General features: G+C 31.9%; 1 protein-coding gene across 1 annotated transcript in view; it reads left to right on the forward strand.

The window, feature by feature from the left end:
- LOC114345659 (mevalonate kinase) overlaps positions 1-15,005 on the forward strand; it is a 434,326-nt gene that overhangs the window by 289,207 nt on the left and 130,114 nt on the right. Inside the window, exon 4 of the mRNA XM_050647008.1 lies at positions 13,725-13,915. Coding sequence (XP_050502965.1) covers positions 13,725-13,915 — 191 coding nt within the window. The remainder of the gene's footprint in view (positions 1-13,724; positions 13,916-15,005) is intronic.

Genomic DNA, 15,005 nt, shown 5'->3' on the forward strand with positions numbered 1-15,005 from the left:
GGCAATATTTTTTAATTTGCGGTAGCGCAAAATACTCAAAAATTGGTAAAATTCACATATTAGCACCTTAAAAGAAGGTGTGGTCTAGTATGTTGTGTTGGGTGTTAATAGCACAATTCAACTTTTTGTTCTTTTACTTTACACTCATTTAATTGGAATATAATTATTATAGTGTGTTTAAAGTTATAATAGGTATAAATAAAACAACTTATAGTTTTAATAAAATGTTTAATTAAAACAAAAAAGAAACCAAATTGTAGCCAAACAATGTCAACAAATTAAACGAAATTTTGACTTTAGAAAGATTTTTTTACTCACTATTGATTGACGTAATGAACTTGACGTAACGGGGTGTCACGGTACCGTACTAACACGGGTTACATGATTCGTTCTATTGAAGAAAATGTAAAAAGACCACTGCAGTGGGTAATATGCCTTTTGCATTTCAACGAGTTGCCGTTCCGGCATTTATTTCAAACCCTGTAAGTGTTGATTGTGAATTACCAGACATTAATCGCAATCTTTTGAGTAAAGATCAACAGTATCTTCTAGACATAAGTTGTTCGATAAAGTCAGGCATCTGCCCTGTGGACTTATCTGTGGATCTGTTCGAGAACCGGGTCCACTTTCCCACTCTCGATGGTTGCCTACTTCTAACAGAGTTTTGAGAAAGTATGTAAGTGTGGAAACGCCTTCAGTTGAACATAAATTGTTAGTATCCTTCATTCAATCATACATGCCTGTATGCTTTAAAATAAAGAACAGCAAATACATAAAAGATGGACCTGAACACGTTTTTGAGGCTATCAAATCAACCAGATTTCTACCAGAGAATTTGATTAAAGTAGTTGATCCTGTAATCGAAAGAAATGCATTTTTTCCCACCCATAAAATTTGCTACTGGGGATGATAGTTGATGAAAGGAAGCACATAAGAGAATAAGGATTCCGAAGAATAATCAAAGCAAGGATGTTAGCTACAAAAATAGAAACAATTAGGGTTTTTCGACCTACAAAATTCAACTTTCATGCGACTGACTATACTGAATTAATTGATTGAAACATCACTAAAATTACACCACCACCACTGTTACGGAGAATCTCTGATGATAAAGATTGGGCTAAAATCACTGCTGGTGAAACACCAAAGGATTGGAACTTTGGAAAATTTCCATGGCATCCTCAAGCCGTGGAACGCTGCGTCAAGTTAGTGACTGAAGCATCTAAAAAAGTCGTCGGTGCTAAGGAACGAGATGGTTTCATAAGATCAGCCGTAGCATCCAGAGCTTCGATGCCAAAGTTTGACAGCAAGAGCAGCTGCAACGTACCCACTCAGAAATAATGAGTAAAGATGCTTTCTAAAGTCAAAATTTAATTTAATTTATTGACATTGTTTGGCTACAATTTGGTTTCTTTTTTGGTTCAATTAAACATGTTATTAAAATTATAAGTTGTTTTATTTATATCCTTTATAACTTTAAACACACTATAGTAATTATATTCCAATTAAATGGAGTGTTAAGTAAAAGAACAAAGAATGGATTGTACTATTAACACCCAACACAACATACTAGACCACACCTTCTTTTAAGGTGCTAATGTGTGAATTTTTCCAATTTTTGAGTATTTTGCGCTACCGCAAATTAAAAGATACTGTCTGTTTCAAATTTATTTCCTATTTTTTAAACTATTAACTAAAGAGTTGTCACTACGGCACGTTCAAATATTATTGGCTAAAGATTGTAAAAATAATTGAAAAAGTCTTGATTTCTGAAAAAAAAACTAAATTATGATGCGCTAGCTGGAGGTTCAATATATAACTTTATTCTACTTTGCATTTTACTTATATACCCCAAAGGCAAGTTTTCCGCGGTATAGCGATTAAGAAATTAAACAATATTTTTTTTCGACCCACCCTATTACCTAAGTAAGTAAAAGAATGTACAGTTTACCTAAGATATATAAAGTTGATATTATTTCCATCCGCCTTGTTATTAGTTTCAATATTACTTCTATTTGTATTCTATCTAACTTTATACTTAGGATTATAAAAAATATAACTAACTTTACCCCACAATTTTCAGTTAAAACTACTTATCTTCTTATAGATAAACTTGAACATGTCAATCTCAATCCCAATGTTACAATGCTTTCTTTTTATGTCAGTAATGTATTCACTTCTGTTCCAAAACAACAAATGCAATTATCTTCAGTTCAGGTAATTTCAATTCAAGTCGTTTCTAACTACATCTTAAACCAAACAGATATACAACAGAAGTCCATACAAACATTTTCCTATAATAATTATGCATTTCCATCAATTTTCTTGACCTCTCCATTACCAGTCTCATTGGTCAATTCAACTATTGTACAACCTACACTAACTGATCATGTCATCCACTTTTCATCGAATCACCCAATGTCACATAAATTAGCAGCTTTCCGCAGTTTTATTACTAGATTACAATATCATTCGTTTATCTACTTTAAATTAGAATAATAAATAATAAAGAACACATAGTGCAGTCACTGAAGGTTTTCACCTGCGATTGCGTTGAACCTTAATCGATTCTCATGAAAATTGGTGAGTAGTTAGAGGATACCTGAAGAAACAAAAGTGACATGGTGCCTACTTGCGCTTTCACCCTGGGGGTGGATGAGAACCCTTCTCGGGGTGGAACGAAAATTATTTTAATAAAAATAACCCCATAAATCGATAGAGTAACAAATTCTAAGCAAAATTTGTTATATCAGGTTATCAAAATAAATCAATAGTTACGGTTTCAGTTATTAAAAAATAAAGATTTTAATTTTTCCCGAAAAAAGCATGTTTTCAACCGGTTTTTTAGAAATAACTCAGAAACTGTAAGTTTTTACAAAAAAGTTATTATTGTCAAAATTGAAGCTAATAAAAAATCTAATAAATTTCTTACTTGAAAAAGCTTTTAATAATGGTTCAAAGTGAGTTATGGGTAATTGAATGTATATTTTTTTCGGCGAGTACTCAAATCTAAACTATGAAATTAATTAGGAAAACTATGCATTTTATAAAATATACTTATTAAATACATGTCGGCGGTGTCGCACTATTGATCCACAAAAGACTCAAACGTCTGGTCACAAAATCTGCTGCAATCTCAGAGAGTCATTTACATCGTTCTTAAACTATCAGAAAGGTACAACATCTAAATAATTCAAATATACGCTCCCACGAGCCAATCAACAGATTAGAAAATAGAGAAATTTTATGAAGATATTTCTAAAGCAATTATAGAAAGAGCTCATTTTAAAATAATCATGGGAGACTTCAACGCCAAAGTAGGGAAGCACAACACCGGCAACATACCAAATAGAGGAATATATGGTCTAGGAACTACGAACGAAAGAGGAGAACGGTTACTAACATACATACAGGAACAAAACCAATTTTGTACGAATACATTTCTTAGTAAACCAGATAATAGAAGGTGGACCTGGATAAGCCCAGACGGGAAAACCAAAAATGAAATCGATTACATATTAGTCAACCAGAAACACATAGTAAGAGATGTATCGGTACTCAGTAGATTCAATCTCAGAAGTGGGAAGTGACCATAGATTAATAAGAGCAACAATATAGGCTATTGATTATATTCAAAATAAGATAGCTAAAAGGAACTACAACGTTAACGGGGTTTTATTATTTCATATGGTCAATGGACATCTATATATGAAAAAACCGCGGAGTGCTACCATTTAAAGGGGTGCGTTTTTGAGAAATGGATGAATTAGTCCCTAGGGTTACATTAGGGTGAATTCTATGCACTTTTGGTACAAACATATCTACCTAAAAATTGTTCCTGGTTAAATTTCCTATCTAAATATCACTTTTTAAAGTCAATGATACTTTTTTTTTACAAAAATATATTCAAAAGAAAAAGCACAAAGAAACCCAAAAGAAAGAAATTTTGTTTTTTGTCCCATAACTTTTGTCCACGAGGATATAGGTATAGACATTGCTTTACAGAAAAAAAACCTACATATTTCTTCTTTAAAATATTGTTTAGTAGAGGTAATTAGGATTTATAGTTTTCGAAATATGATTTTTCAAATTTCTCCACTGACAGTAATTTTGGGCAATTTTCCTTGTTATTTCGCAAATATTGTTCTGTAACTTTTTTCTACGTAACTTTAGGTATATGCAATGGTACACGTAATAGGAATAGAAATCAATTACCTTTAAAATGGTCTACTGTATAACGGTGTACGACTTTTTTTAAAGAGATTATGGTTTTTCAAGGCTTTATACTTTTGACGATTTTTTATAATATAATATAAAAATAAAAGAAAAAAAATTTCTCATTATAACTTTTTTTTCTTGTACATGAATATACTATATATTGCTCAATAAAGAGGGCTTACTTTCTGTTCTTTAAAATGGTGTATCATCTATATTTAAATAATGGAAACCGAGTGATTCTTTGATATTTTTTTACCTGTATTATTTAATATTATTTCTTTTACAAAAATTACATAAACATTAGTCTTAGAAGACATCACTTTAGTTAAAATTATTTAAACGCTGACATTTACAAAATTTTTAAAATCAAAGTGCATTTCTTCGTTAGCATTAGCTTCAATATCTTCCTGACACCTCAGTTATCTTAGAGTTCCCACAATTAGTACCCATGCACATGCACCCTTTGCAGAATATTGAACAACTAATTCCTATCTTCCTACAACCGCAGTTTTTTGTACATCTTTTGGTACATTTACATTCTATTTTTTCAGAAAGTGGTGCAGGAGCTTTGACAGTAAATATTGGAATTAATCCATGTTTTGAAGTTTGCCCGGCCGAGTCAAGTGGATCCAAAGTATTACCTATAAAAAATAAGATTCAATCATAACACACAATCACATAAAAAAGTTATAATGAGGAATTTAAAAAATAATCCTAAAATCAAAAATCGTTGCGAGTATTTATTACATTTTGAAAAAGCATATCTTATTCAAAAATAATCCTAGAATTTTTTAGAATAGATTAAGCTTTCTTTTTTATTAGTATAATATATACCTAAATGTAGAACAATAAAAGTTATAATGGGAAATTTAAAAAATAATCGTAAAAAATATAAAATCTTGAAAAAGGTAACCTCTTTAAAAGAAGTCGTACAACATTATACATTAGAACATTTTAAAGGTAATTGATTTCTATTCCTCTTACATGTACCATTGCATATGCCTAAAGTAACGTAGAAAAAATTTACAGAACAATATTTGCGAAATAACAAGGAAAATTGCCCAAAATTGCTGTGAGTGGCGAACTTTGAAAAATCATATTTCGAAAACTGTAAATCGTAATGACCTCTACCAAACATCATTTTAAAGAGAAAATATGTAAGTTTTTTTATGTGAAGCAATGTCTATACCTATATCTCTGTGGACAAAAGTTATGGGACAAAAAACAAAATTTCTTTCTTTTGGGTTTCTTTGTGCTTTTTCTTTTGAATATATTTTTGTAAAAAAAAGTATCTTTGACTTGAAAAAGTTATATTTAGATAGGAAATTTAACCAGGAACAATTTTTATGTAGACGTGTTTGTACCAAAAGTGCATAGAACTCACCCTAATGTAACCTGTGCCCAGGGACTAATTCACCCATTTCTCAAAAACGCACCCCTTTAAATGGTAGCACTCCGCGGTTTTTTCATATATAGAGATTCATTGATCATATGAAATAATAAAACTTCGTTAACGTTGTAGTTCCTTTCTATAGTACATAATCAATAGCCTAATAGTAATAAATACAAAATTAGACAGAAACAAACTAATCCTGCAAAAAAGAACCCTAACTACTAAAGAACTTATGCAAAACAGTACCAATTACCAGAAATATCTTGAGGCTAACCTAAAGTCAATTGAACAATTAAAAAAAAAGACATAAACGATTTGGAAGAAACGATAAGAACTATAAGTGTAATTACTGCATACAAAAAAACCCATACGATGCCGAAACCCAAAAATAATAAATTAAAGACAGAAAAACAACAGATTATTAAGGACAGAAGCTGCATGGATCGACATTTACTAGAATATAAGGAACTTAACAGGACAATAACAACAAGAATAAGACAAGACATCAGGGACAACAATATCGCAAAAATAGAAAATATAGAGAAAAACAGGAGTATGAAAGTGTTAGAACTCTAAATAGCAAAGGCCGACAATAAATACACCAAATAAAGAATAAAAACGGAATCATTATAAAAGACAAAAATCAGATAATAAACGTTGTTGAAGATTATTATACAGAATTATACTCATCCAGAAGAGCAAAATACGAAACCCATGATATGGAACGAAGAATACTAAATGTACGATCTGAAACACTACCAGAAATTACCAACGAGAAAGTTGTAAATGCCTTGAAACAGATGAAAAATGGAAAATCTCCTGGAGACGACAGAATAACAAAAGAGATGATTACAGCTGGAGGTCAAATTACTTTGGAGGCAGTTAAAATACTGATGAACAAGTGCCTTTTTGGGGGTGCTATTCCAATCTCTTGGCAAAATGCGCAGGTACTTTTACTACACAAGAAAGGAGACAAACACAAGACCAATAAGCCTGTTACGACATCCATACAAACTGCTTACCAAGATAGTTACCAACAGACTATCAAATAAATTCGATAGTTCCCAACCTGTTGAACAAGCTGGATTCCGCAAAGGTTATAAGTAGTACCATAGAACACCTACAGACAATAAGGACACATATCGAAAAGTGTAACGAATACAATGAACCTCTTCATTTAGCATTTGCGGATTACAATAAGCACGTGATGACGATGATAATATTGATGACAGCATTAAACAAATAATAGCCAACAATGGCTATGGTCGCAATAGTATTACCACAGAATTACTAACTGCAAAGAAGCGAATCTGACTTTCGTTTCCATTGATTTTGTTGGGACCGAAATATTTGACCTTTTGCACCACTGCATAGAATAGAACTTGATGTTCTAAGGAATAGACCATTCCATATGATGTGATATTTTTGACAAGTAGTTATTAATTAAATATTCTTCTTCGTCCTTCTTGTATGTAGGCTTTAAAGCCTGTTTCTTCTTTAATATTAGCCTCCTAAATTGTTTAAGTTATCGCATTATCTTTTTCTTGGTCTGCCAATACTTCTTCGTCCATTTGGTGACTTATCTCGTGCTATTCGTACTATCCTATCCTCTGCCATTCTACTAATGTGTTCGTTCCACTCCTTTTTCCGTTTTGTCACCCTCCATTTATGTTTTCTATATTGCATGATCTTCTTATGTTTTCGCTTCTCTCCCTATGCAACAGACTTTTCCCTGATATTCGTCGGAGTATTTTCATCTCTGTTGTTTCTAGTAGTCGTCTCGTTTTAGATGTGTCAGGTCTTGTCTCCGCCGTGTATGTTACTATAGGTCTAATTGCTGCTTTATAGATTCTTGATTTTGTGTCTTTTCTTAGGTGTTTGTTCTTCCAGATTGTGTCATTAAGAGATCCCGCCGCTTTACTTGCTTGTTGTCGTACTTCCTCTTCAACATCTCCGTAACTGGTTATATCTATTCCCAAATATCTAAACCTTGCTTCCTGCTTTATTATTTTCCCATCAATTTCGATTTTACATGGTAGTGGATATTTAGAGGTTGTCATACATTTGGTTTTTTCTGCTGATATTTTTGTATTTCTTGGCTCTTGTATTGAAGATGTGTGTTAATCTTTGAAGATCGTCTTCTGTCTCGGCGATTAATGCGGCCTCGTCTGCATAACATAATATTTGGATTTCTTTGTTCCCCATTCTGTAACCATGACCTTTACGTACTGCTTCTATTATTTCGTCCATTATTATATTAAAGAGCAGTGGGCTTAATGAGTCACCTTGTCTGACTCCGCTTTGTACTGGTATAAACTGCGTTAGTTTTCCATTTATCTTTGCCTGTACTCGATTATGAAACTAGATGTTTTCAATGGTTTGTATAATATTGATTGGTATGTTTCTTCTATACAGTAAATGTAAGACGTCTTCGACTTGGATGCGATAAAGACCTTTCTCAGGTCTATAAAACATAGATATGCTGGTTTATTGTACTCAATGGCCTTTTCTATGATTTGTCTCAGTACAAATACGGCGTCTACGCAGGATCTTCCGGATCTGAATCCTTGTTGTTCATCTGATAAAGTTGTTAGTTTATTGATTTTGTTGGTTAGGGCTTTTGTGGTTAGCTTAAGTGCGGTGTTAAGTAGATTTATACCTCTATAATTGTTGGGGTCTTCTTTGTCTCCTTTCTTGAACATTGGTATCATTATGCTGTTTCTCCATGCGTCTGGTATCTTGCAGTGCAATATTAGTTTTTGTATAAGTTTTGTCATCTCTAGGGTTAGGTATACTTTCTCCTTCGTATTTTAGAAGCTCGTTGGTTTATGATGATTATGGTTCATATTATTAAATATGAAATATAAAATTTATCTATAAAATATAAATAAAATATAAAATAAAAACTATATAAATATAAAATTTAACTAAAAACAACTGTCACTGTCAATCGCAAAAGTGAGGATGCATCACTTACGTAGCGCATGGGCATGAAAATTGTGTTATGGTTCTTTTCATGAGGATTTTTCAGTGCGTCACAAATGATAGAAAAAAAGGTAAGTCCGTGATAATATACATTTATAACATTTATTCTAACATGACATTTTAGTTAAATCTGACAGTTGTCAAATTTTATTTGCAATTTGGACATAAAAACAAATCAATTGTCTTTATTGCATTTATAAAATGGTATTTTCTTTGATTTGTATAGTCTTATAAATTGTACAGATTATATTCGTAGATATATTATATAATTAGTAAATAATTTTTTTTCTATTATAGCGCCATCTATCGACAACTAGAATAATCACCAACTAGAATAATTACCAAAGTAATCACCGACGTGCCTTTTTTTCTGTTATATACAATTTAATGCGTTAGAAAGAAATCGAAAAACTGTGACGAACTGAAAAATCCTCATGAAAAGAACCATACCGTTTTTTGCCTGAGTTTCGCTTCTGTGTAGTTAGTAATTCTGTGGTATTACTAACCTAATTCACAAAAAAAAACAATTAAAACTTGTCATGGACGTATAAATAAAGATCTTTATTTATACGTTCATGAAACTTGTCCATAATCAGCTTGTCTTAAATATTCTAATATTTCTACTTTTTGTGCTTCAATCCCTTTCCACAAAATACAAACTATGATAAGATATCAAACATTAATTATGAATCAAAAGACAATATCAAAATTTATTTCAAAGTCTAATCTAACAAGAAAATATTCCAGAATACTGGAACATTGGAGTTTTGACGTGTATAGGCTCTATCCACAAAAACGAGACAAAAAGAATAAAAATTACAGAGGTAAGCGTTATTAGCTTATTGGGGAGATTGTACGGTCGATTGATAAAAGAACGAATCGAAAACCAATATGAGACAATAGAAGATCAGAGTGGATTCCGTGCTGGCAGTTCTTGTGTTAATGCTATATTTGTACTTCAACAAAGTTAAAAGAAAAGAACAGTCAAAAATTTAACGACTCATTTAGTGTTCTTTGACTTAGAGAAGGTCTGTGACGTAGTACCTTAAAAAGATTGTTTGAAATATTGACGAATGCAGTCCTAATTAATGCATATGTTACGGTCAATGATGTAAATTGGACATTGACGTTAATGGCCGGGCATTGTCGTGAATGTCCATTTTCCTTGGTTATTAACGACAATGCCCGGCCATTAACGACAATAACCTTAAATATTGGCCAATGTTGTAAAAACTTAACGTAAAATTAGATTTTTCATCAATAACCGGTCAATAACGACAGTGGCCAGAAGCAAATGGCCAATGTTGATAAATCGATGCCTCAGAAGTCAATCGGTGTAAGTCAATAAGTGTTTAAAATGAGATACTAAGATATTTCTGAAAGTAGTTGCAGAAATATAAGTAGTTGCAGAAATATAAGTACTTATTAAAAACAAATAAAACATCTTTATTTATCATAATATGGGTAACATATTCATAAATACAAACAAGGAAATAATATTATTTTTATATACAGTATGGTGCAAATGAAAGGAATAAATTCGTTATTTCGTAAACCGGCGACTTTAAGGAAAAATCCCGAAACAGGTCGATTTTTATTTTTAAATTATATTTTCGCATATATGGCATACTAGTGACGTCATCCATCTGGGTGTGATGACGTAATCGATGATTTTTTTAAATGACAATAGGGGTCTTGTGCTTAATTTAATTTATTTAATTCAAAATACATTTTACTGCTGTCATGAATCAGAAAAAAATGTTTATTTCACAAATAAACAATGGTTTTTCGCTTAAATTAATGTTCAAACTTCCAAGAGGCAGGTGGCTGGTGGGAGCTGGCTTGATCATTGAATTTCATTCTATAGTGCTTTGTTGTTTTTTTAGCACCCGGTGTTCTCAAAATATTTTTCGCTTCTTTAATTTCACTTATTCGGCTATTGTATTCGTCACAGTTTAAAAATGATTTACTGTCATCACGTTTTCACTTGACTATTATATAATTATTAAAACGAGTGCGCACATTGATATCCATGATAACACTTATTAAATAAATTTACGAGTAGGTAATTTCAGTACCAAAACAATACACAATATACACACATGAGGTAAAAAATAGTAAACCTACACATAACCTATCTTTTAGTAAAAATTTCAACATTGACCGATTAACAACGGGCATTGTCGACATTGGCCGGGCAATGATAGAAATGCTATCAAGAATTTAAAATTATCATCAATGTTCAGTTTCTATGGACAATAACGTTAATATCCGGCCATTGTCGATATTGGCCGGCCAATAACGTTATTGGCCGGATTTACGTCATTGTCCCTAACACATACATCAACACTATAGCGAACATGTACATTACTACAAAAAGTGCCGTTAAAATGGAGAATAAAATTTCAGATGCATTTTCTGTCACAAAAGGCTTAAGACAAGAATGTTTTTGTCTCCAACTCTATTCAGAAAGCATTAAACAAATGAAGGATAGAATGCACAGGGATGGGAATAGATTATATGATTCGAAAGTTAACCGAAGAATACGAAAATTTGAGACTCACAATCAACGTAAACAAAACGGAATATCTTAGAATAAAACACGAAGAAAGGGAACAACAACTCTCTGAATTGTGGACAGAGAATTTAAATACCTAAGAAAGGTGATAGCGAAGGAATGGACATTGAAACGGCGCATCCAGCAGAAAATACAACAGGACCGACATGTGACACAACCACTAAACTAGTTACTTTGGTATCCTAAAATTAGTTTACGAACAAAAATAATAATCTACAAGTCGTCTGTAGAACCAATTTTGACTTACGGATCTGAATTTTAGCAAATGACGATGAAAGAGAAGAAAAAACTGGAAGTCGGGCATGTAATGCGAATGAAAGATGAATGATGTTCAAAATAGGCCTGGAACTATGTTCCATGGAATAGAAGCAGGAGAGGAAGACTAGCATTAGAATGGAGAGAGCCATTAGAGAATATAGAGAAGGAATCAGAGGAATAATGAGAAATAGAGCCATAGAAATAGAGATCGAAATGCGGGATGCGGCAGAGGCTGTAGTCTACCGCCGTAGATATATTTTAAAGTCGATAATAACCTCAACCAAATTTTAACTAGTACTAAAGATCCCATTAAATTCGTGAGCCTTAGTGACTATACAAACTACAATGTTGAAAATATACCAGTGAAGAATATAAATCTTACAAAAAAGGAATAGGTTTTTAAATTAAACAAAGGTAGTATTAGTAAGATCTCATAACTCGGATTTCAAATTTGCCTCCTGAAAATAATCAATTATCCAAACACATGACAAACGTTAATCACTGCGAAATTAAGCCAGAGGACCCATCGGACCTCGACTTCAACTGCTTTGAAATTAATTTAAATTTGATAAAGATTTTTCAGCAGAAAGTAAAAAAATTGACAACTAATCGCTGTTTGACTTTTCCTATTTCAAATAATTTCCGATGGCATTCATCAGATTTATCTTGATACTTTGACATATTCTAATAGGGCATTCCAACATGCTGTCAAAATTAAATCAATATGGCAGACGGGAGGCAAACAAATGTTATTCTATCAGTTCTTAGTGTGTCTCAAATCATGTGTCTCAAATGTCATTTTAGTTGCGTTTCTTTGCAATTTTGCTTTGTACAAGGATTAATTTAACATTTTCACTAGAAGAATTAAAATATAATATGCTTAATTTCTGTTGTGTATTGAAGTGTGAAGTGCGAAGTAATAAAGCGCGATAAAGTTAAGTTTTATCGGTTACCATCAGTGGTACAGTTTAAGCATAAAACTGAACTAAATAAATTATCATCCGAGAGAAAAACAATATTTAAATGCTATAAAATGTCCATAAAATGCTAAATAACTATGTCCACGTTACTTACGTTTGGAAAACTTTGTCATCTGTAGGTTAATTTAGACTCCTTGAGGGAAAATGAATCTATATTATATAATATTTCAATATTTCATTCTACTTCCATCTTATAACAATGTAGAATCTTACCGATTCCCGGCACTCAAATTTATCTGTTTGTCCTTTGTTTAGTGTATTCGTAGTTATATGTTAATTTAAGTTGCCATCAATCTAATTGCATAATAAATGACATTCGAGGATACCTTCATTTTATTGACGAAATGCCCCTGAAGATGCTCTAGGAAGCGAAAGTATACTTGGGCAAGATTAAATTAAATTCAGTGCTCGATATCTGCCTTTCACTTTGTAAAATTCTTATATAATATATGTAAAAACTACACAAAATCAACAACAAAAGCTTTTTTAAAATACAACTAAAAAAACTATTAAAGGTAAAAAACTTATGTGGTACAAATATAAGCAAATACAATGTTTGACAAAACAAGCAGCTCAGTGTTGCCAGAGAAATTTTTGTAAATGTACTGGAATAGTGACACATAAATCAACACATTTTGTACAAAACTTAAAAACGTTGTTTAATGTTATTTGAAGCAAATGTCTCATATCACAAAATTTTAGTGTTTTTATGGGAGTAAATAAAATAATAAATAAAACATATCTAAATGAATATTTTTTACTCGTAAAACCAAAAAGTGCATTGATTGAAAAACATACTTTCCACATCATTTTGAGTTAAATAGGTACAGTTGTCAGGTAATCATTTAGTCAGGTAGTTTAGGTGGCAACATTTTAAAAATGTACCAGAAATAGTTTAATTGTATTTTTGTGCAAATATTGGTTAATTGTATCTGCATCAAATTTGTACATTTGTACTACTACAAAAGGTACTACTTAATTACAAAAAAAGTTTTTGTTTCCTTTGCATTTTTTCAATACGTAAAACAATTACTATCTACTAGTTTCCTGTCATACATATCCGATGAGTGGTCGTCCTTGCTTTCTTTTGGGAGACTGGATTTTTATATGATCTTATATCTGATTGTGATTGTAGCTATGTGACTTGTTCAGTTCCATTAGAGCCGTATTATTTTTTCTTGTTCAAAGCCTTAACACTTCTAAGCCTTGTCTGGTTTGGTTGTTGGTTATTTATTTTTGTCGATGTGTTTTTATACATTTGCTAAGTAATTTATTGCATAATACTAACTACTATTTATTATTTTTTTTTCAGGCCGTAAAATACATGTGTCGGCTCCAGGGAAAGTGATTTTAAATGGAGAACACTCAGTAGTTTATGGAAAATTGGCGTTGGCAGCAAGTATAGGCCTTAGATCCAAAGTTGAAATAAACGAAATAGATCTTCCCAATACATTAGTGGTCCAGTTTGATGCATTAAAGTTTACCTTTCAATATGACATACAGGTATGCATGTGTTTTTATAAGTTTTTGATTTTAAAAAGTGAACAAAAATTGGTCCAATCAGTAGAACCCAAAGCAAATAGTTCATTATGCCATTTAAGTAGTGATAGTGAATAAAAAGCTGTAAGGAATAACACTCATCAGTCATCGTTGCCGCTTTTCCTTTGACAATATTAATCTCTCCTAACCTAACTACTGGAATGTACTTGTTTTAGTGTTGAATGTTGAATGAACATTTATCAACATTCCGCAGAAGTCTAGCAGAAAAACCAGAACACTATACAGTATCCAGGGTGATTGATTAGTGTGTTAAACTCAGTAGATCCGCAATAGTAATAGATAATGTTACGCTACTGACTTTACTAATTTGATTTTTAGGCACTAATATTTATTTTGAATTGACTTTATTTATTTTTAAATAAGAACACTTATTTTAATTTAAATAAGAAGACTTCTATCTATCTAATCAGCCCTAAACATCCATCCTTGGATATAAGCCTCCTCTTCCTTCTTCCATGCCTCTCTATCTTGGGCAATTTGCATCCATTTTGACCCAGTGTGTTTCTTCAGGTCATGTGACCATCGCATCTGTGGCCTTCCCCTTTTTCGTTTGTGGTTCCATGGTCTCCAATGTATAATCATCTTAGTCCATCTTTCATCCTTCTGCCGTAGGGTGTGTCCGGCGAACTTCCATTTAAGCTTTGCTACTTGGGTAGAGACGTCTTTCACTTTTGTTTTGTTACGGATCCATTCGTTTCTTTTCCTGTCTGATAATTTAATGTTCAGCATTTGTCTTTCCATGGCTCTTTCTGTCTTTGCTATTTTTTCCATTTTCTCTTTTGTAAACCTCCATGTCTGAGTGCCATATATTAAAACGGGGAGTATACATTAATTGAAGACTTTTGTTTTTTTTGTTTTTTTGTTTTTTTTTGTTTTTTAGAAGACTTACTTCATATTATTTATTTATAACACTTTCCAAGAACAATAAACACTTAATATTATTTAATTCATTAGAAAATACTACACTATCGAATGTACATTATACTTTACAAAATTATTTATTCAAAAATACCGCCAAAACGTACCCTCGGAT

Source organism: Diabrotica virgifera, chromosome 3, assembly GCF_917563875.1.
Source record: "Diabrotica virgifera virgifera chromosome 3, PGI_DIABVI_V3a".
Taxonomy (NCBI): domain Eukaryota; kingdom Metazoa; phylum Arthropoda; class Insecta; order Coleoptera; family Chrysomelidae; genus Diabrotica; species Diabrotica virgifera.